Source organism: Pongo abelii, chromosome 23, assembly GCF_028885655.2.
Source record: "Pongo abelii isolate AG06213 chromosome 23, NHGRI_mPonAbe1-v2.0_pri, whole genome shotgun sequence".
In the NCBI taxonomy this organism is placed as follows: Eukaryota; Metazoa; Chordata; class Mammalia; order Primates; family Hominidae; genus Pongo; species Pongo abelii.
Window position 1 is genome coordinate 27,778,266 of NC_085929.1, and position 22,122 is coordinate 27,800,387.

The window sequence follows — 22,122 nt, forward strand, 5'->3', positions numbered from 1 at the left end:
GTCTCGGGCTGTGTGGGCTGGCCTTGGCAGAAGGTGGACAATCCTCTAGGTCCAAGGACGTGGGGGTCACAGAGGTGGGGGCCTTGGGCCCACACATCCGAGGAGAGTTCCCAACAGTTCCCAGCAGCTGTCCCAGGCAGGTATCAGGTTCAGCCCACACCTGAGTGCCCCTACCACTGGCAGGGCTGGGAGGCACCTGACCCTACCTCCAGCAGCTCTGCAAGTGTGGGGTGAAAAAAGGTGAATCTGTGTGAGGATGGGGTTGGTTGCAGCTGTGGTGATGGCCTGGATGGGGGCGGGGGGTGCTGGAGGCTGAGGGTGGGCTGGCGGGTGCTAGGTGGGGCGATAGAAGAGGCTGCCAGTTCGGAGCCGCCTCAAGAGCTCCAGCCACAGCAGCTGCCACTCCCGATGGGCGCCCTTCATGAGGCTGCTATTCTCCAGGGCATGGCGGGACAAGTAGGGCAGCACCTACAGCCCCGTACTTGTACACAGGGTAGCTGGCCTGGCCTGCATGGGGGCAGATACGCCATGAGGCCCGGGCCCAGCACCGCACCCCATCGCACCAGGGAGGGCCCCATTCACCCAGCAGGAAGCTGATCTGGTCACACATGCCTAGCAGCTGTCCAAAGTACAGTAGGATGCAGGCGCAGCTCCTCCATCTTGTGCAGGTAAAGCCAGGAGCTGAGGGCTAGTTCCAGGACACTGTCCCAGCTCTGACCCTGTCCTGTCACCCCAGGTCCCCCATCTACACTCTCCAGACTTTATCCCCTTTGAGGTGGGGCTGGGGTATGGGCTCTGCCCAGCCCTCTCCCAGTGAAGCCTCTTCCCAGCAGGACTCTGCTGGGCTGCCCTACTCTTCTCCCTGGGGAGGCCTCAGCCCTTAGCCAACAAGGCCCCCCTCCTGCCTTCCCCCACCTCCCTTCTTGGAGGTGCAGCCCTTCCTGGGGCCCTGACCCACCCAGCAGCCTGCCCTACAGGGCAGAGAAGCTCCTCGGCTCTCCTGCCATCCCTTCCTCAAGCCCCTTCAGGGTTCTGTAGTATGACTGGTCTCCGGCCCCTGCCCTCGTCCTCTGTGGGCTGCTCCTCTGCCCCATTCCCACAGCTGCTGTGTCCCACACAGCTGCCACCAGCCCCTGAGTCCTCGGAAGGCAGCTGCTCTGAATCGAGGTGTGTTGCAAATGTCAAATACACACGGGATTTAGGAGACTTTCTAGAAAAATAATGCACAATGCCACGTTGCTTTTCTAAAATCAACTTGAATACAATTTGAAGTAATATTTTGTATATTTTGGGTTAATTAAAATGTATTCTTGAAATTCGTCTTATCTTTTAACGTAGCTACCAAAAAAATTTTAATTACAGATGTGGCTTGCATTATATATCTATTAGCACTGCTCAGACATTGGGGTGGGGCCCTCAACTCTGTCCTGTCTTCACACCACCCCTTATAGGGTCTTACAAAGATTCTTAGGGTTTGAAATATCCATGCAGTGAGAGTTCTCAAGTTTCATCTCCAGCTTCCTATATCCAGGTATCCTGACTTAGCTGGTCTGCACAGCACTGGGGCCCCCACCCTGGGGCGAGTTCTGCCTGCTGCTCACGCATCACCCGGGTGACTGGCAGGGCCTGTGCTGTGCTTCCCACTCCCTCCCCGAGGGCCTCACCTCCCTCGTTCTCCACGTGCCCCAGCCCTGGCTCCCAGAGTACCCATCGGCCACAGGCCCTTTCCCTCCATCCCTGGGCTGGGCTCCAGTGTTGGGACCACCCAGTCTAAAGCAGGCACCCATCTCTGCCACATCTCCCTGGTCTCCATCTTGTGTCTTCCTCAACCCCAGGACATGAACCCGAGAGCCGGGCTGCCACTGCTGGCTGCCCCCTCCCCTGATGGTGTGCACAGCCTCTGCCAAGTGACTGCGGCTCCTCCCAGCGCAGGACAGTGGCTCACTCCACCCGGCATCTGGGCTTGGCCTCGTGAGGCACTTTGGCCAGCAGGGAGGTACCAAAGGTGACACAAGCAGAGGCTTGCCCTCTCCAGGCCTTCTGGAAGCCTGAGCCCACCACGTGCCCAAACCTGGGCTGGCCTGTGGGATGCTGGACCCGGGATGCAGTCTCCTTTACTGCCCCAGCTGTGAATGAGCTCATTAGGCCCCACCAGCCCCAGATGACAGACGCAAGAGGGACACAGGCACAGCCAGCGGCAGAAGCATCAGCTGAGCCAGCCCACCCCTGGCCTACAGAACATGCCACTGTTCCAGCCTCTAAGTTTGGGGCTGGTTTGTTCCTTGGCCAAAGCCAACTCGGGTTGTTTGAGGGTGGGTGGTGTGGCAGTCTGGGCCCAGCATAGGACACAGCAGCTGCCATAGTCTAGAACCACTTACCCAGGGGAGGGGACCCCAGCTCCCCAGAGCTCCCCAGCCACCCACAGCAGGGGCACAGAGCTGAAGCCTGCAGGGGTCCAGCCTCCCAGGCAGGGATGTGAGCATGGTATTGGGGGAGCCTGGCACAGGGCCCTTGGGGCCATGAGGAGAGAGCCCGGCTGCCACTCAGGGGAGGGGGAAGCTGTGTCCAGTGGGGAAGCCACTGCCACAGCAAGATAGTAGGGACAGACAGGTGTTGGGGGGGAAGCTGGAGAGAGGAAGCCCTGCTGAGGGCAGGCTGTCCTTTTGGAGTTGGATGGTGATGTGTCTAGTCAGGCTGTGAGTCCACCAGCATTGAGAGTCCACCCAGAGGCTGAGAGTCCTGATTACAAGCTGAGAGGACCCCCCACCAGCTCCCGAGTGCTGGGCACTGCTGACCACCAGGCCTGTGTGTGGAGAAAGTGAGTCTGTCTCATCACCGACACATCTATGACAATTAGCAGAGGGTCAGGGCACAAAACCGGGTGTGCTGCGATTTCAGGCATGAAAAAGCAGCAGCATCATGAACAAAGGCCGAATGTGGACATCACTGAATGATTTCAGAGCCGTGAGTCAGCTCCCCGAGCAGCACCAGGACGTGTCCTGTTGGCTGCAGCCCCGGCCCCAAGCCTGGCCCTGTGGCTTCACAGCTCCTTGGGGACCCCCATCATGCCACAAGTCCTGGATCTGGGGCACCCTGCCCTGCTGAGTGGAGCCCCTGCTCAGCTCCTAGGAAGGCAAGAGCCAGCGAGGCCACTGCCCAGGCCCCCGAGGGTTCTAGGGGGTCCCATCCCTGGGAAGGCGGAATCTGGGAGGGGAGGGGGACCTAGGACCCCATTGTGTGCATAGCTTGGGCTAAGGCATGAGATAAGACCAGGGTGACAGTACAGGAGTATCCAAGAACTGACTTCACCTAACTTCTGCATTTGACTTGTTAGAATTCTACCGAAGTTGTGCTCCATGGGGCAAATGTTTAAAGAGAAAACAAACTGTTACATTCCAGATGTAGTTAAAATGTTAAGGGCGTATTAATGAGGCAGCGCTGTGGAGGCCTCCTGAGGGACTGGGCTCCAACACTGCCTTTGTACCTTTCAGGAGCCATCTGAATACTCTAATGAAATTTAGTTTTTTAATTGTGAAGTTTAATAAGTCAGATGTTAATTTTTAAAAGGCTGGGTACAGTGGCTGATGCTTGTAATCCCAGCACTTTGAGAGGGCAAGAAGGGAGGATCATTTGAGGCCAGGAGTTTGAGACCAGCCTGGCCAGCATGGTGAAACCCTGTCTCTGCTAAAAATACAAAACATTAGCCAGGCGTGGTGGCACATGCCTGTAATCCCAGCTACTTGGGAGGCTGAGGCATGAAGAATTGCTTGAACTTGGGAAGCAGAGGTTGCAGTGAGCCGAGACCACGCCACTGCACTCCAGCATAGGTGACAGAGCGAGATTCTATCTAAAAAAAAAAAAGTCAATTTTAAAAACCAACGTAACTGCAAAGAGCCGTTGTGCTCTCACAGTCCGATGTCCAGAGCGCCACCGGGCCTGGGCCTGCGGCACTGAAGCCGCCCTCCAGCTCATTTCACCAACCTTTCCCCACAAATGCCCGACTACCCAGCAGGTCGCTCTGCCCACCCTGAGCTCTGTGCTGCTGCCACCTCTCCCCAACCGGAGGAGACAACGGCTCGGGGTGGGGTTTCGGTGCGGGGTGGGGCACACCTACCTGTGCAGTGCGAAGCGCACTGTGTCCTCGTTGTGGGAGGCCACCATCACCTTGGCCTTGGCGTTGTGCTTCAGCTCCTCCAGCACGTAGTCCAGGCACCTGTGGAGAGTGCCACGTGAGCCCAGTTCCAGGCCTGTGGCCGCCTGCACCTCTCATTACCAGCTGCACAGAGAGGAGGCTGAGGGCAGACCCAGAGCCATCCAGTGAGCTGGTTCTTTCCAAGAGTATCCACAGGATCAGGAGGAACAGGAGCAGCATCTGCCCCTCCCAGCACCTCATGAAAAAGAAAGACCAACAACCAAGAAAAAGCGATGTCTGGGACCAGACAATTCACGCAGAACCAGCTGGGGCGCAGCGTCCCTGCATCAAACGTGCCGTGACTCTGGGGACCAGCCCAAACATGCCCATGAGCCTCATGACAGACACAGCTTTCCTTCTGGGGAGGGATCGTACAGTGCACCCCTGGCCTTGCAAGGAAATAAAAGGGAAGCAGGTCCCTGTAGGGCACAGTGGGAGTGGGCATCCCAGTGCACCAGGAAGCCCGAGCAGTACGGCCCTCCTGCAGCGAGGACACTCGGCAGGCTTGACCATGCGCACATTCTCTCTGACCCAGCAATTCCATTTCCAGCAACCTAGGACAGCTGCATCCTCACATAACAAAACCCCTGACGGCCCGTGTGTACCACAGAGGGTGACAGTATGTCCAGCGAGTCCCTGTTACAAGAACCAGACTGAAAACCAATAAGATCAAAGATGCTGGACACATAGCCCCGGGCACCCCATGCTGGCTGTTAACAGCACCACTCTGCAAGCCCACACAAGGGGACCCAGATGGAACGCGAGATGAAAAACACATTGGGCAGAGGACACGCTACAACGCAAACAACAGCGGAGACGTGTGCGCAGTGGCACGACATGCACAGCAGCTGCAGGAGGGGAGCTGGAGCCAACCAGGAGACACTTGGGGTCTCTCTGAATTTGCAGCATGCACACACGCCTCCAAGAGGAAAAGCCATGGTTGGCCAGCCTGTGCTACATGAAAAGATCACTAAGAAACTAGAGCAGTAAAAGCAGGTGCAGAACAGCTGATGGGCGATCCCACTGTGTGAAGTGAAGAGCAAACAGGCTGACCCTGCAGGGTGGGGAGGACCGGGTGCTCGTGCACATCTCTGGATCTAAGTGTCTGCAGGAGCCGGCTCAGGGAACTGTGGCCAATTTTGCTTTGTTCAACAGGCTTTTCTATATTTATAAAAGAATAACCTTAGTGTTTTTGAAAAAGTAATACATGACACAAAAGCTGAGGAAATACCAGTTCTGACCTGGGGACACACATGGCTGACAGGGTCAGTCTCCAAGCCTCTCCCTCAGGCCTGGTTTCTTGGCGCCCTGCCCTGGGAAGATGGAGGGGTGGGAGAGCTGCGCACCTGTGGTACATGGCGTTGGTGGCCTCGTACGTGGGGTTGATGAGGTCCTCATAGCCGATCTCTGCTGCACGGGCTCGCTCCTGGGCCAGGTATGCACCCCGCACCAGCTTGGCCCCAAAACACCAGCCCTCACAGTGAGCCAGCTCCACATCCAGGGTCACATTGTCATAGGCATCCTGTGGAGCCAGGGCCAAAAGTCACAGGGAGCCTGGGCAAGCACAAGTGACAGCAGGATGGGGCCTTCCTGGGCCCAGGTGCCGTCACCAGGGCTGGGCAGCAGCTGCCTGGGGAGGTGCAGCTCAGAGCACCTGGAGCAGGTGTGGGTGAGGATGGTTCTCCGACCTTTGTCTCCAAGGAGCAATGGCAGTGGGGACGTCTGCAGCTTCCTCTGTGGCCTGTGGACAGCCCTATGGGGGCAGCGCCAGCAGCCAGCAGCCATCATGTGCTCCAGACTCCCAGGCCGACGGGGAGGGGTGCGTACTGCATGCTCCTGCCTGGACCCCTCCCCATGCCACCCTGTGTCTTCTGGGCACCCGGCTCACCCCTGAGAGCTCTGGACCTGCTAACATCCCTGAGCAGTTTGGGGCCACAGGCTAGGGTGGGCTCCCTGAATACATGTCTTTCTGGGGAGGGCCCAAAGCTTTCATGAGGTTCTTAGGGGCACTGAACTGAAAACACGCTGGAGGAAATGGTCATGTGACGCCTTCCAAGTTTGGGGTGTCGGGTACATCTAGTGGACCCTCATAAAGATCGTTGTCTTCCTCCTGCTCCTTAGACACTCTTGGCTAGTTCCGAGAACCAGAGGAGAGGCTGCGGGCAGCAGGCCTTTCTTGCTACTCTGAGGCAGTAACCCTGGCCTCGGCCTCCTCTGCAGGCCTGGCTGTGGCCACCACCTAAGGGGCTCTTTCCTGGACCCTGGGGCCTACCCTGGGTGAGCTGTGCTGTAGAAGACCCCAACAACCCCTTGGGGGCACGGCCCACTCCCTCCTCCATCCCGTGAGCTCCCTGGTGGGTGCTGAGTATAAAACCAGGCAAATGCCAGGAAGCTCAGATGAGAGGAGCCCCTCCTGTGGGGTCTCCAAGCCCCAAGGCAGGCAGGGAGGGGCTGAGCGGGGAGCTTGCCTTGAGGTAGCACTGGTATGTGTTGAAGATGAGCGGCTTCTCCACATTGAACTTCCGCTGCATCTCCAGCGTCAGGCGGCTGATGGCCGGCTGGAAGTAGGTCTGCTCGGCATCCACCATCAGCCGCACGCCCATCTCTGTGGCTTTCTGAGAGGCGCAGGGGGTGGGGGAGTGGGAGCAACTATTGCTCAAGTGAGGCAGGTGCCCTCTTCTGCACGAGTCCCAGGTCCCCAAGGCCCCAGCCCTCTGCCCAAGCGGGACAGCTCACCTTGGCCAGGACATCCATCCGCTGTAGCATCCTCGTCATCTGTAGCTCCTCCTCCTCGGTGAACCGGGACAGCAGGGGCTCCAGCTGTCCTGTCTGGGGGTGCAGCACGTGGTCAGGCCACAGTGAGGGCTGGAAAGTGCCACCCTGAGGCCCAGGCTAAATCTCTCTCAGTGTTCCCAGCCCACAGGAATCCTCTCATGCAGGGCCGGGAGGGAGGGCCACCTGGACACAGCAGCACAGTGCCCCGGAACCTCCAACGCAGCCAGTGCACTGTCCTATGTGGGGCCTGGGGGTACCATGAAGGAGCTCAGTGCCCATGTCAGTAGGCCCCAGGCTTAGTCCAGGCCTGCACCCCAAAGTGTGTACTCTAACAGCCTCCCCAGTTCTCACAGAGGCCCCACTGTTGTGGGAGGGCCCCCTGCAGCTCCCACGTGACACTGAGGAAATGAACACTGACCACCCAATCGTCAAACAGAGCAGGAAGAGGGCCCAGGAGGAAGAACCCCTGGCTACAGGCAGACAGGGTGGTCCTGCAGCACATGCTGACATGTAGCCAGGGACCAGGGCAACCGCCAGGATGAGGCCTTCAAGGAGCTGGTGCTCAGAGGCCATGGGGACCCATCCCGCAGGGCCTTCCACTCACCCCTTTGCTGGCCCCAGCAGCCTTGCCTCACTGGGCACAAACAGTACCGCTCTATCCCTTGCTACACCGTGCTAAAGTCTCCAACAGCTGGTGACCTTGGTGCACAGCCACACTGTACACACTGCGCCCCGAGGCTCTGGGTCGGGGGCTCTAAGTTTGAGGCTGGGCCCTTAGTGAACTGGGGCTAGATGTGTCATGGAAAGCTGCCTCTGCAGGATGTTTTCTGAAGGTGCTTCTGTTCTTTCTTCGAATCCCAGTTTAGGTTGTGGTTTCAAGCAGTCTGCCAGGTCCTGGGCCCCCCTCCCACAGGCAGATGAGTCTCATTCCTCTGCCCGCTGTATACAGGCTGGCCTGGTGACATGCTTCTAACAGAACTTAGCAGAAAAGACACCGTGTGACTTCTGAGGCGAGGCAGGAAAAGGTCACCCAGCTTCTGCCTGGCTCTCACGTCTCAGGGGACACTGGCCCTTAGAGCCCAGCTGCCATGTTGGGAAAAAGCCCAAGCCACAGCCAGCACCAACTCCCAGACAAGTGAGCCTCCCCCAGGTCCCAGTGCCACCACTCTGTGAGTACCCAGGAGACCCCAAGGGAGGACTGCCCAGCGGAGCCCTGTCAACCTCAGAACCATGAGGCAGAAGCAGAGTGGCTGCTGCCGTTTCAGGCCTCTGAAGTTTGGGGTGGCCTGATGCACAAGACAGATGACTTGGGGAAGGCCCCCAGACCCCCTCTCCTTGTGGCGTCTTAAGGCTCCGCGTGGGTCTCTGTCCCACCAAGCACGCTGTGGACACTAGTGGGTTTGTCTTCTTCCCCCTGGACCACAGGGGGTCTGTGGGGCCATAGTGTGCAGTGATCTTGGTCATGTTAAGTTCCCAGGGTGGGCAACAAGAGACACACGTGGCAGGCTGAATTCCCTTCTTAGCCCAGCGCCCCGCTGAGCTGGGCCTCACTGAGGAGCGGGGGTGTTACCTGTGCATTGGGGACCACCAGGTGCTTGGAGAGCTTGGTCCTGCTGTCGATGAGGCTGCTCCAGTCCAGCAGGTCCACGGTGCTGAGGGAGGAGGCGCATCAGCAGAGGGGGTGACCCCACCTGTGGGTGCTAGGGTCGGGTGGGGGATCCAGGCCCAAACCTGTCTGTTCACCAACCACCACAAAACCCACCTAGGTGTTCAGTTTTAAAAGACAGAGAAGGCTGAGGCAGGAGAATGGCGTGAACCCAGGAGGCGGAGCTTGCAGTGAGCAGAGATCACGCCACTGCACTCCAGCCTGGGCGACAGAGCGAGACTCCATCTCAGAAAAAAAAAAAGACAGAGGAAATGTAAATATTGTTCTCTGTTTAAAAATTTAAAACCAGTGGCGCGCAGTGGCTCAAACTTGTAATCCCAGCACTTTGGGAGGCTAAGGTGGGCGGGTAACTTGAGCCCAGGGGTTTGAAACCAGCCTGGGCAACATGGTGAGACCTGGTCTCTATACAAGATAAATTAATTTAAAAAATTTAAAACCAGAACGCAAACAGTCCTGTATCTAGGCGGCTCTGAAAACACTGAGTACCCTAGGGCTGTTTTGGGCTTGTGGAGGGGCCGAGCACAGGCAGCCAGGCAGGAGGCGGACACAGCTCCGGGGGGCCAGGGAGGACACAGTGGGCAAGGGGATGGTTCACTACTGCACCACCCCAGCTACCTCCCCACTTCAACTGGAGGCTGCTGATGACCTTGGTCCCAGCCCCTGGCTCCAAGGATGGGGCATGGGGCTCTGATCCTTCACCTGCCAGCACGGACTCCAGGGAGGGCTGAGAGTGCCACCTTTACTCTGGACCCAGATAATTCTATAAAGAGCCCTCTATGGGGTCTGTGCTAGCCCTATGTCTACCCTGCCCAGCCCAGCCCCAGCCTCAGGGACTCCTGAGGCCATCAAGTCCTGCTGTGTGAAAAGCAGTTCCTTCAGCACTGTCATCCCAAGGCCCACCCTCTCAGGCAGGGCAGCCAGGACTGGGAGACGCCGCTGGGGCTTGGCTGGAACCATGGCTGATGCTTGTGTTCTCTCAGCCTGGGGGCTGCTCTCACCCAGACACTCCCAGGGTCTCCGCCGTGAACCAGTCCTCAATCTCAGCCCTGAATGTGATGCCCATCTTTGCAACATTTTCTTTGAGAAGTGAGAAGGCCTGGATCAGCCCCATTCACTCACATTTTATCCTTCCCCCCATCCACTGGCCTCTGGTGCTGTTTCTGGCTTTATTACGTCGTTAGTAAGAACAGGATCCATTTCTGGTTTGTTTCTACTGCATAGACAGGTCTATTCCCACCCCGCTGCTGATGCGCGCCCACACCCTGCAGGGCTGGGTCCCCAGCCCTCCCACCAGCATCTCCCGCCAGCATCTCCCCTCTCTGTTCAGAGTCCCTCCGACCTCCTCCTCCCCGCCAGGCCAACCCCAGCAGCTGCGGAGTGAGCCACATGCCCTGGATGAGTTCCCAAAACCACCTCAGGCCACTGCCCACCATGCCCCCTGTGCGCCCCCACGGTGCCCACCCCCTCACAAGCCACGGGAGTGGGGAAGGGGAAGGTTGCCCCACCTGCAGCACTGCCACCTCCAGCTTGGTGTCCATGCCTGGCCAGCCCACAGCAGGCTCCTGACCCCACCCCACCCGCCCATGAAGTCCTCACACATGGCGCTCTGGAGGCCCTGCCTCGGTTTCCTCCCCTGTGCCACCAGCACCATAGGCTGATCACACGTGGGTCACAGGACCCAGAAACACCAAGCGTGGCTAAGACAGAGACACCTCAGCGAGGCCCCCTTGCTCAGGCCTCTGCCCCAGAGCCAGGGTCTCTCAGGAACCTCTGATGCAAGCGCAGGCTCCTGCCCCTGCACAGGCAGCCCGCAGTCCCACCCTGTCCTCCAGGCCAGCCCTCCTGCAGCATTCTTGCCCCTGACACTTCTTTCCAAGCAACAACCAGAAATGTTACTTTAAAGTGAAAGCAGATCTTACCATCTCATCTTGTTTAACGCCACCCCAATGCAGGGTCTTCCCCTTCCATCTGCCCTAGGAGAACACGCAATGGGTGAGAAGATGCCCCTCACCCTGATGGCCCAGCATTCAGCTGGCCACTCTGACCCCCAGCCCCCGTCAGGAGGCGGCTTCCAAGCACTGCTCAGAAGGGCCAGGTGCAGTGGTATGCGCCTATAATCCCAGCACTTTGGGAGGCCAAAGTGGAAGGTTCGCTTGAGGTCAGGAGTTTGAGACCAGCCTGGGCAACATGGTGAAACACCATCTCTACAAAAAATATGAAAATTAGCTGGGTATGGTAGTGTGCGCCTGTAATCCCAGCACTTTGGGAGGCCAAGGTGGAGGGATCACTTGAGCCCAGGAGTTCCAGGCCAACCAGGGCAACATAGTGAGACCTCATCTTTTTTTTTTTTTTTTTTTGAGACGGAGTCTCACTCTGTCACCCAGGCCGGAGTGCAGTGGAATGATCTCAGCTCACTGCAACCTCCGCCTCCCGGGTTCAAGCAATTCTCCTGTCTCAGCCTCCCGAGTAGCTGGGATTACAGGCACCTGGCACCATGCCTGCTAATGTTTTATATTTTAGTAGAGATGGGATTTCACCGTGTTGCCTGGGCTGGTCTTGAACTCCTGAGTTCAGACAATCCACCAGCCTCAGCCTCCCAAAGTCCTGGAATTACAGGCACAAGCCACCACGCCCAACCGTGAGACCTCCTCTTTACAAAAATTAAAAAAAAAAAAAAAAACTTGGCCAGGTGTGGCAGCGTGCACCTGTAGACCCAGCTACTCAAGAGGCTGAGGTGGGAGGATGGCTTGAGCTCAGGAGGTCTAGGCTGCAGTAAGCTATGATCACACCACTGCACTCCAGCATGGGTAACAGAGCAAGACCCAGTCTCATTTGAAACAAACAAAAACATAAATAGGCCTGGGACCCGCTGCCCCGACGGAGGGCTGCTGGGGCCAGCACTGGGCTGTGCAGGGTCGGGTGTTTCTAACACTGAAGGACACTGGGCCTTAGTGACCTCTGGCTTCTCTAGCCCCAGAGCCCTACTCCCCCTATCTCTGGCCCCCGGCCCCCAGAGGCTGTGTCAGGGAGGGATTCCCAGGCAGAAGATGCGGCACCAGCTCCCTGGGCACAGTGGCTCACGCCTGCAATCCCAGCACTTTGGGAGGCCAAGGTGGGCAGATCACGAGGTCAAGAGATTGAGACCATCCTGGCCAACATGATGAAACCCTGCCTCTACTAAAAATACTAAAATTAGCTGGGTGTGGTGGCGCATGCCTGTAATCCCAGCTACTCGGGAGGCTGAGGCAGGAGAATCGCTTGAACCAGGGAGGTGGAGGTCGCAGTGAGCAGAGATCACACCACTGCACTCCAGCCTGGTGACAGAGCGAGATTCCATAAAAAAAAAAAAAAAAAAAAGTAAAAGTAAAAGAAAAAGAAAGACGGAAGGAAGGAAAGAAAAGAAAAAAAGAAAAAAGAAAGCTGACCTGGTGCCTTCCTAGCCCCCACTCCATCCCGGCCACAAGGTGGGCGTGGCTTCTGCATGGCTAGTCTCTGCCCCACTCAGCTGCCACCTAGGATGCCCGTCCTTGCCCTGTGGCTGGCCACTCCCTCCCCTGGCATTCCTGCCCTGCTGCCTCCTCCTCCTCCTATTGCAGCACCACCAGCACTGGCTGCTCTTTTGGGATGCCCCTTAGATGTGGGCACTCCCCAAAGCCTCCAGATCACTGTCCCTCCCCTTGCCACTTCCTCTACCTGGGATGTCCCTTCTCGCCCTCCTGTCTCCTTGGTCTGGGCTCTCTATGGCCACAACTTGACCTTAAGGCATCCTTGTGTGCACAAGCACAGAAATGGCCTCCCAGAGCCCTCGGGAACATCTGTCCAGTTCAGCTCCTTCTTCCTCCACCATCCTCTGCACTCCCACCACCACTGGTCCTAGGCTGACCTTGGCGCTCCCCATGGGATTCGGGCCAACAGCATCTGACTCTGATTTCGCGGACCTCTGCCTTCACTTCGCACCCGCCGAGGCCTCACCTAACCTCAAGTGTGGCTCGGTGCTTCTCATCTCACACCGTCCCCTGCCTTCCCCCGCCTCCTGGTGAGGTCAGGGGCGCAGCCCCTGTACAGTCTCACCTGAGAAATCAACACCACCAGACCCCCCGGCGCCAACAAACGGAACCTTGCAAACTCTTCCCAGGGTCACCTGGAGATAACCGTCATCTCTAGTACCCCTAGGCTGATGCGGCTAAAACAGTGTTCTGCTTGTTGCCCTCCACCACCACCACCAAAAGCCCTGACACTTTTTAAAGCTACCAGGGGTGAGTTCAAAGCTGGGCGTTTGAGGGGGCTTCCCATTTTTCCCCAACAGTGTGCTCAGAGTGGCCGTGTCTGGGAAGCGGCTGGGTCCCGGGGTTTGAACTCTGGGGTCCCAGACTATGAGCCCTACACCAGGCTTCTCTTGTGTCAACATGAAGAATACTCCATTTTAAATTCCAAGTGATAACTCTGTATTCCCACAAGTGGTATGTATCGTAAATATTAAAACGACCATTGTTTTTAGTTGGTAGACATCGACAAGTAGGAAAATTCGCGATATGGGAAAGGGACTGCAGGAAACGCCTCCCTTCCTGGCTTCCCTTGCTGCAGAGATGCTTGGGAGGCAACCGTTTCACGCCAGGAAGCTCCGTAAAGGCTCCCGGGACAGGCAGAAGCCCCGCGCCCCTGCCTGCACCCCGCGCACCTGCTCGTGGCGAGCCAGCAGCGCTGGCCAGGCACACAAGCGCAGCACCAGCAGGCTGCGCGCCAGCTCCCAGGTTCGCCGGCTCCGGTACGCCTCCTGCGCGTTGCCGAAGTCCACGGCGGGCACCAGCGGCCGCACTGCCCTGGCCGACCCACATCCTGGCACGGCCCCTGGGCCCGCGGCGGGGTGCTCGCGGGCGGCCGGCGCCATGGACAGCGGGGCGAAGCGGGGAATGTACAGGCGCAGCGCGGGAAAGACGCGCCTCAGAGCCACGGCGAGACGCGGGTACCCGCCCGGGCTGCTTAAGTATGCGCTGTTGGTCCCGTCCCGCCCCGCCCCGGATGCCCCCTAGCTGCGCTCTCTCCTCAGGAGTCCCACGCTCCGAGCCGCGCCCACTCCTCGGGAGACACCGCCCCATCCCAGGGGCCCCGCCCCTCCCTAGCATCTGCACCCGCTCCTCCTGAGGCCCCGCCCCGCCGTAGGGCCCACGCCTTCTCCACGTGAGTCCCTCGCCCCGCGCTCCAAGCAGCGCCCTTTCCTCAGCAGACGCCGGTCCACCCTACGACCCCAGCTCTCACCTCTGGAGAACCCATCCCGAAGTCCCAACCCCACCCCTGAGGCCCCGCCCCAACCCAAGCCCCGGCCGGCTCCGGTGGTCAGACTCCAGAAGACCAGCGCTTCTTCCTCAAGGGTTCCGGCACGCCCCAGGACCCACCGCCCTTTCTCCTCTTGAGGCCGCGCGCGCTCCTCGGGAGGACCCGACCCGCCTTCCCAGCCGCGCCCCCTCCTCGGGAGGACCGGCTCCGCTCCTCCGCTCCTCCGCTCCGTGGGAAGCCCTGCCTCACACTCCCAGCCTCTCCCTCTCCTCGGAAGGCCCCGCCCCGCGCTCCCAGCCGCGCCCTCTCCTCGGGAGGTTCCGCCCCGCGCGCAGCAGACCTCTGTGCGCCCACAGCAGGCCCCGCCCACCGGGCCGCGCCCCGCGCGCCGCAGCGGGGCCTTGGCAGGCCGTGGCCACACCCCCGCGAGGGACCCGGTCCCTGGGGCTACCCACCCCGAGCTCCGCCTTCCTCACAGGAGACCCGCCCCGTTGGGAGCGGGACCCCTGACCAGGCTTGCGGTCTCCCCACCACACCAGGTTTCCCGGGTCCCCAGGCCAGCCAGGTGGGTCCGGATCCCGCCGATCAGCGCAGCCGCACACGTGGGTTCCTCCCTGGTCCTTGAGCCGCGTGGACCCACAGCTGAGGCCGGATCGGCCGAGAATCCAGCCCTCAAAGTGGGTCCGCTTCTCCTCTGGTCTAAATGGGCGTATGGGAAGCCGTCCTCTGCCTCCCACCCCTCAGGCCTCTTAGGGGCTTGCCCCGCGCTCCTCTCCTGTCCTCCCAGTCCCACCGCCCACCCAAGGGCAAGCGCGGACCACTAGGCCCCCTCGGAACCTGTGCAGCCCTGTGGTTCTTCCCTTCCCTGCCGCCCCACAAGAGTCCGCTGGCCGCACCGCCTCCCCTGCAGGCCCGGCCGAAGTGCCGCCCGCCCGTGGGCCGCCTCTAGAGCACCTACTCTCTCGCGGCCCCTTTGCCTGAATGCCCCTCCCAGATGTCACTTTCTTGGTGGAACCGCCCCTGACGGCCTGCCATAGTGCACCCCTCCCCATCGCTCACCGCTGGGCGCCTCATCACCTCACGACATTCTCGCACCCCACAGACGCTGGGGTCTGGCTCCAGCCTCCTCCCACCTCACCCACCTGCTTCTCCCTGTGCTCCTTGCATCTGCTAGAAAGAACAGGAGGTACTTTGCACTCCCTGACCTGTTCTGCAATGTTGAAATTTGAGGCTGAATAATTTCCTTGTGGGAGCTGCCCTGTGCATTGCAGGTTGTGTATCAGCATCCCTGGCCTCCAGGAACCAGAGGCCTGTAGTACACACACACACACAGACACACACAGTCGGGACAGCCGTAAATGTCTCCAGACATTGCCAGGTGCCCCTGGGGGACACCATCACCACCACTCTAGAGAGAGAGAGGTTTCCTGATGAATAAAGCAACAGTTTTTCTGCTCCTCTTCCTCCTGCTGGCACCACAGAGCAAAGGGGAGAGACGAAAGGAGTGGATGAATCCAGGCTCATTTTGCTGGAGAGAGGCTAGCCTCGGCAGCCGGCCATGGCCACCAGTCTCCCCTTCCTGAGGACCATCCCTCCTCCTGTGGCCCCTGTCCACACCTTATCATGCCTTTCTCCCCAGCGCCTGTCATGCTGTCGGCTCCTTCTGAGCCCAGGCTGTTTGCATGCTGCTCTCAGGCACCTATCCCTCCCCTGCACCCCACACCCTCCTTCCTCTCCTCATCAGGGTCAGCATGGTGGGTGCTACTCCTGGCAGGCCCTCTCTGACCCCCAGGGCCCACCTGGGCACCTATGTGGCTGCAACTCCCTCTTCTCTTCTTGCACTTGTTGCTAGTGACTTTGACAGCTGTGCCCTATCCATACTGCTGCCTTGATGTATCGTTATTTAGTGAATGAAATTCCCACATGTGGGAACCCATGTGGGAAGTGTGACCCCAGTTTCTAGCCTTGTGACTGTGGATTTGAGATGCATCCCCCAGGCCTTGCCCTGAGTCACCCTGGACCACACCCAGTCCTCACAAGCACCCTGGCACTTCAGCTACATGGTGGGGACCCTCTGCCAGCAGGGCTGAGGCCAAGGCCCCCTGGCTTCCCAAAGTCTCTGTTCCTGCTCTCCATGAAGACAGCCTTTTGATGCCACGTCCTCTCCTCTGGAGGGCACACCACGCTGGTCTGGGCTGCATTCTTCTCCTGAGTATCTGCACCTGGTTATCAGAATTGGAGCCCGGGTTCCTAGCCCTCAGCCTCCACCCAGGCCCTGTGTGTCGGGAGTAACTTGTCGATGTTGGTGACTTGCTCAGGAAGGTGAGAAGAGCCCACCCTGACCCTAACCCTCCCCATCTGGAGCCAATACTCACCATGACTGCCATTTTCTGGATAATCCTGTTGATCTGATCTGCTCCTGGCCCAAGACCTCCCCTCTAACGCACTCATATCCATGAGAGAGAGGGGGTCCCACCAGATGTGCCGCCTCTCACTGCACTGGTAATGGAGAAGGCTATGAGCCCTCCACATCACACACACTTTGGGCAAAATGACTGAGTGTGCGACAGTCAGCTCACCGACTTACCACCATGAGAAAACATTTTAAATGGCACATTTTCAAGACATGATAAATCTAAGTACTGGCAGCCAGCCTGCGAATGTAACAAACCACACGGCTCATGCACCTGGAAGATCACAATAAGCAAACAGAATGTAGAAGAGGGGTCAGCCCATAAAAGGGAAGAAAGTTTCGTTATTGGAAAATTGAAACTTAAGCGGGGAAGGCGACGGGTTATAACCTTATAAGGTGGATAATGAAACTTAGGCAATGTCCTGGAAGATTGTAACCCCATAGTACTCGACCAGTGAGGAGGAGGGACTTGTGTGCTAGGGCATAAGCTACTTGTTGTGACTGCCCTGAGTGCGCCTATCCACCAGACACCGATCTCGCAAGACCACTATTAAAAGTCTCACTTTCCCCGGCACGGTGGCTCACGCCTGTAATCCCAGCACTTTGGGAGGCAGAGGTGGGCGGATCACAAGGTCAGGAGATCCAGACCATCCTGGCTAACACGGTGAAACCCCGTCTCTACTAAAAATATAAAAAATTAGCCAGGCGTGGTGGCGGGCACCTGTAGTCCCAGCTACTAGGGAGGCTGAGGCAGGAGAATGGCGTGAACCCAGGAGGCGGAGCTTGCAGTGAGCTGAGATCGCACCACTGCACTCCAGCCTGGGCGACAGAGCAAGACTCCGTCTCAAAAAAAAAAAAAAAGTCTCACTTTCACTGTTCGTGCCTCTGAGTCCATTCTTCAGGTTTGGATGGGTGAGCTTGTTTCTCACACTGCCACATTGCCTCTCCCAATATTCCTGACAAATGCCAGACAAGGGCTTAGACTTCATCCCTGTTCTTACATGGGAAACCCCAGAGCAGAATCTAAGCCGAAACACACCTGAAAAGGTCACGGCAAGGCCAAGGCAAAGCTCAGAGACAGGGTGGCCTTTGTCATGCATGGCCTGTGGAGGGGACAAGCCTGGCTTCAGTACCCCAGCTACCCCCGGCAGTCCTCAGGGTGTTCTCAGTCCTGCCTCATGTGGGTGCCAGGGTCAAGGAAGGTCCCTCACCTCACATCCTACCATCAAACTTTTACTCTGTAGCCTGGAGCCCAAAAGCAGAGGGTCTGAGGGTGACATCAGAGAAACTGGCAGATCAGGAAGCTCCGGGAACCCATCCCTCCCCTGGACAACAATGGTACTGAAAGGAACGGTCTTAAGCAGTGATCCTGGAAACCAGCAGAACACTTTGCAACATTCGCGGGCCAGCTTAATGAAAAGCCTGGTCCATTTCAGCCAGTATCAGTCAATTTCCACCTTTATGGGAACACCTACCATCCCCCAACCCTCAATCCAGTGGCACACAGAGGAATACAGCCCTGGTGCACAGTAGCACTATTCACAGCAGCAAAATGGTGCAAACAAAACGTGATCCTTCCATACGGTGGAATACCATTAAGCTAGAAAAAGGAATGAAGTACTAATGCATGCTATGACATGGATGAACTTTGAAAATATGCAAAATCAAAGAAGCCAGTCACATGCGTGGAACTGGAGAAACTTATGTTAAGTGAAATGAGACAGAACAGAAAGTTAAACACCGCATGTTCTTGCTCATATGTGGAAGCTAAAAAAAGCTGGCCTCATAGAAGTCAAAAGTAGAACAGAGGATAGTAGAGGCTGGGAAGGGTGGAAAGAAGGGAGGGAGACGGAGAGATGTGTTGAAGGATACAAAATTATAGCTACATTGGAGGAATAAGTTCTAGTGTTCTATACCAATGTAGGATGACTCTAGTTAACAATAACATATTATGGGTCAGGTGTCGTGGCTCACGCCTGTAATCCCAGCACTTTGGGAGGCCTAGAGGAGTAGAATCGCTTGAGCCCAGGAGTTCAAGACCAGCCTAGGCAACATGGTTAAATCCCATCACTACAGAACATACAAAAGTTAGCCAGGTGTAGTGGTACATGCCTGTAGTCCCAGCTACTCAGGGGTTGCTGAGTCAGGAGGACCACCTGAGCCTTGGGAGGTAGAGGCTGCAGTGAGTCGTGATGGTGCTACTGCACTCCAGCCTGGGCAACAGAGTGAGGCCCTGTCTCAAAAAAAAACAAAAACAAAAAACAAAAAACAAAATCCAAACCAAAACAAAAATTATGTATTTTCAGCTAGCTAGAAGGAGAATATTGAGTGTTTGTAATGCAAAGAAATGATAATTGTTTGAGATGATAGGTATGCTAATTACCCTCATCTGATCACCATACATTGCATGTATAGAAACATCACTACGTACCCCACGAATATGTACAATTATTATGTGTCAACTGAAAAATAAAAATAGCCAGGTGTGGTGGCTCACACCTGTAATCCCAGCAATTTGGGAGGTCAAGGCAGGAGGAGCACTTGAGCCCAAGAGTTCTATACCAGTCTGAGCAACACAATAAGACCTCATCTCTATAAAAAAATACAGAATTAACCAGGCATGGTGGTCTATGTCTGTTATCCCAGCTACTCAGGAGGCTGAGGTGAGGGGATTGCTTGAGCCCAGGAGGTTGAGGCTGCAGTGAGCTATGATTGTGCCACTGCACTGCAGCCTGGGCAATGGAAGGAGACCCTGTCTCAAAAATAAAATAAAAGTGAAATTTTTTTAAAAAAAGAAAGAAAGATGCCAGACACAGATGGCCACAAGTTGTATGGTTCAGTTTATATGAAGAGTTCAGAATAGACAAACCTATAGAGACAGAAGTCACACGAAGACAAGCCCATAGTGTAGCCTGGTGACTGTGGCACTGGTGAGGGCCTGGAGGTGGAGGACAGAAGGAGTGGGAGGGGCTGCCAAGGCCCATGGAGTTTCTTTGGGGTCTGGAAATACTCTGGGGCTAGAGAGTGGTGATGTCTGCTCAACCTTGTGTATAGACTAAAAAACCATTCGATTGTGCCCTTGAAATGGAAAAAATTGCATGGTATAATGCAAAAGGTAATAAATGAATAATATAATGAATTGTATCTCAATAAAGCTGTTATATTTTTTTAAAAAAGCAAAGAGCTCGAAGTTCTAGCATTTGCTTCAAGGAAGCCTGTGGCCCTGCACAGAGGCGAAGGTGGGCAGGGGCTGCCAGGGGCAGGGCTGCAGAGGGGGCAGGGGGAGAAGCGAGGGGTGCAGGGATCACAGAGATCACCACTCACGTCCAGACCACAGCGGGGCAGGCCGAGCGCCGGGTGCCCAGGCCCACGGGAGAAGCCACCTGTCAGAGCACCTGTGGGAGCAAGGCTGGCCTGAAAGTCACTGGCTCTGTGTGACCATCAATGAAACAACTGAGTTTCACAGGAGCTCCGTAAATCCTAGGAAGCAGGTCTTACGCTCAGCTGGGGACCCTTGGCAGGTGGCTACCCTGAGCCAGCTGATGGCTTTTTTTTTTTTTTTAAGAGACAGGGTCTCTCTCTGTTGCCCAGGCTGGAGTGCAGTGTTGTGATCACAGCTCACTGTAGCCTTGAACTCCTGGGCTCGTGATCCCACTGCCTCAGCCTCCCAAGTAGCTGGAACTATAGGCTGGACTGCACCCAGCTAATTTTTAAACAATAGTTTTTGTGGAGACAGGGTCTGGCTGTGTTACCCAGGCTGATCTGAAACTCCTGGGCTCAAGCAGTCCTCCCACCTTGGCCTCTCAAAGTGCTGGGATTCAGGCATGAGCCACTGCGCCCAGTTGTGGATTATTTTGAAAGAATGATGCCCTGCCAGGGCCAGAGGATTCAGGTGGGAGTTGGGGGTGGGGGGTCCTCAGGGAGATCGACTGGATGGGAGGTGAGTGCCAGGGACAGAGGGGTGGGCTCTGTTCTCCAGCTCAGGAGACAGGCAGATCTGAGAGGGCCAGACTTGGGCATGTGGTGGGGACCCAGCTGCTGGGCGCCCCCGAGGTTGGGCCGGTCACCAGGGCCTGCCACTCCCAAGGAGGAAGCAGACAAGAAACGGACCTTCAAGGGTAGAGAGGCCGCTGTGCTGCCTGTCTGGGTCCCTGGGGACATGCAGTCAGCCGGGCTCAGGACTCCTTCCGTTCTCCCACTTGCACTCATTCCCAGCGAGATAATTGTTTCTCCTCAGCGGTGAGCATGACATTGGAGCTCTGGCAAAGTCAGTTTTGCTTTTTTTGTTTTTTTTTTGTTTGTTTGTTTTTTTGCCATGTGCCTCTTACCTGTACTCTGAAATATTTGTTTCTCTGCCAGAAACGTGGTTCCCTGTATTCATTCTGATTTGTTGCATTTTTCTGCTTGCCCTGTAGCCACTTTGACCGATATATTTGCTCTGTCTGCAGGCAAAGGAATTCATTCACATTCGTTTAATTTGGGGCTTGTCTTTCCGTTATCAGCCTGCACCAAACCTGGGCTGCTGGGTATATAAATTCCCTCATTGGTACGTTATCCCCTTATCCACTCCATGCTGCCATTCACAGATCCTACTTGAGTTCTATTTAGCTATGTCATTTTATTCATTTTTCTCAAAGCTAGTAAAATGTGATTGCATTTCCTGAAGTTAAGATTGTCTGCTAGATCCCAGAACACGCCACTATTTATGTGAATGCAATCACACTTCACCACTTTATATAATCATTTTCAATGCATGTATGAGAAAAGGTATTTAGATCCCCCCACCCCTGCCATATTGTTTCCTTGCAAAATTAGGGTATATTCTGCTGACAAGCATGGTGTTCACAACCTTCCCATGCAGGAGCTATGATCACCGCTCCATTTTATGAGGGGGAAACTAAAGCTCAGAGAGGAGGAGGGACTTGCCCAAGAGCCCACAGCAATATTTGAAGCTGAGGTCGCTCTCCTCAGAGACATTTACATTTTCCAAGAGTCATATGTGTGCCAGATCCACGGAGCCCACTGCCCCCAACCCCCACCCCAGGGAGATGCAGGTGTCTGGCACCAGGTGAGTCCGGGCTGGCATTGTCCTGAGGGCCTGCAGGCCAGGGGTCAGGAATGTGGTAGCCCAGCTGAAGGGACCTGAGCCCTCCAGCAATTGGAAGGGGGGGTGCCGATGGGGTTGAGGCTGGGTAAACCCGTGCATCTTTGTGGTTGTTGAAGTGGGATTCTGTGTGTGAAGAGGGAAGCAGGCTTGGGGTGCAAGACCCCTTTGCTGGATGGAGCAGACGTGAGCCTTGGGAAAGCTGAATGCCACAGTGACAACAGCAGCCGCATTGACCCCAGATGTTGTGATGTCCCAGGCATGCCCCACGTGGGAGCGCACGGACTGCAGAGGGAGACTCCAGGTGCTGGCTTTGTGCCATACGGGGTTTGGGACTTCTTCCTTGGGGAAGTGAGAATAGTAATAATAATGCCCCCTCAGATTATTGTCAAGATTCAGGGGGCACCCAAGTTGTTTAGCACAAGCTCCAGCACCCACTAAGCACAATAACCCAGAGCTGTGATCTCTCTGCCTGAGCAGGTAGCGGGGTGGGGGACTGAGAGGCTGCAGAAAAGCCTCAGAGCCTCAGACTCCCTGCAGGCTGGGAGGGGCCCTGGGGGAGGTCGGCTGCTGACTTGGAGAGGTCAAGGCAGAGCTTGAGATGGGCGGTTTACAGGTAGGGGTGCTCCCTGTGAGATGCCCCAGCTGGCATCAGTCTTGGGGCCCCAGACAAGACTGAGCCTCCCAGAGCCTTCCTG

The 22,122-nt window shown here is 56.6% G+C and overlaps 1 protein-coding gene across 1 annotated transcript; it reads right to left on the reverse strand.

Annotated features, from left to right (window-relative positions):
• Positions 1-609: 609 nt before the first annotated feature.
• On the reverse strand, positions 610-14,942 carry LOC134761186 (proline dehydrogenase 1, mitochondrial-like). The gene is made up of 10 exons (XM_063722938.1): positions 14,866-14,942; positions 14,157-14,606; positions 13,244-13,609; positions 10,553-10,606; positions 8,538-8,619; positions 6,929-7,021; positions 6,661-6,807; positions 5,539-5,714; positions 4,115-4,213; positions 610-2,803 (listed from the first exon to the last, which is right to left on the reverse strand). Exons 1-10 carry the CDS (start codon positions 14,940-14,942, stop codon positions 2,686-2,688), a joined length of 1,662 nt encoding a protein of 553 aa, XP_063579008.1. The 3' UTR covers positions 610-2,685.
• Between the last annotated feature and the right edge of the window lie 7,180 nt (positions 14,943-22,122).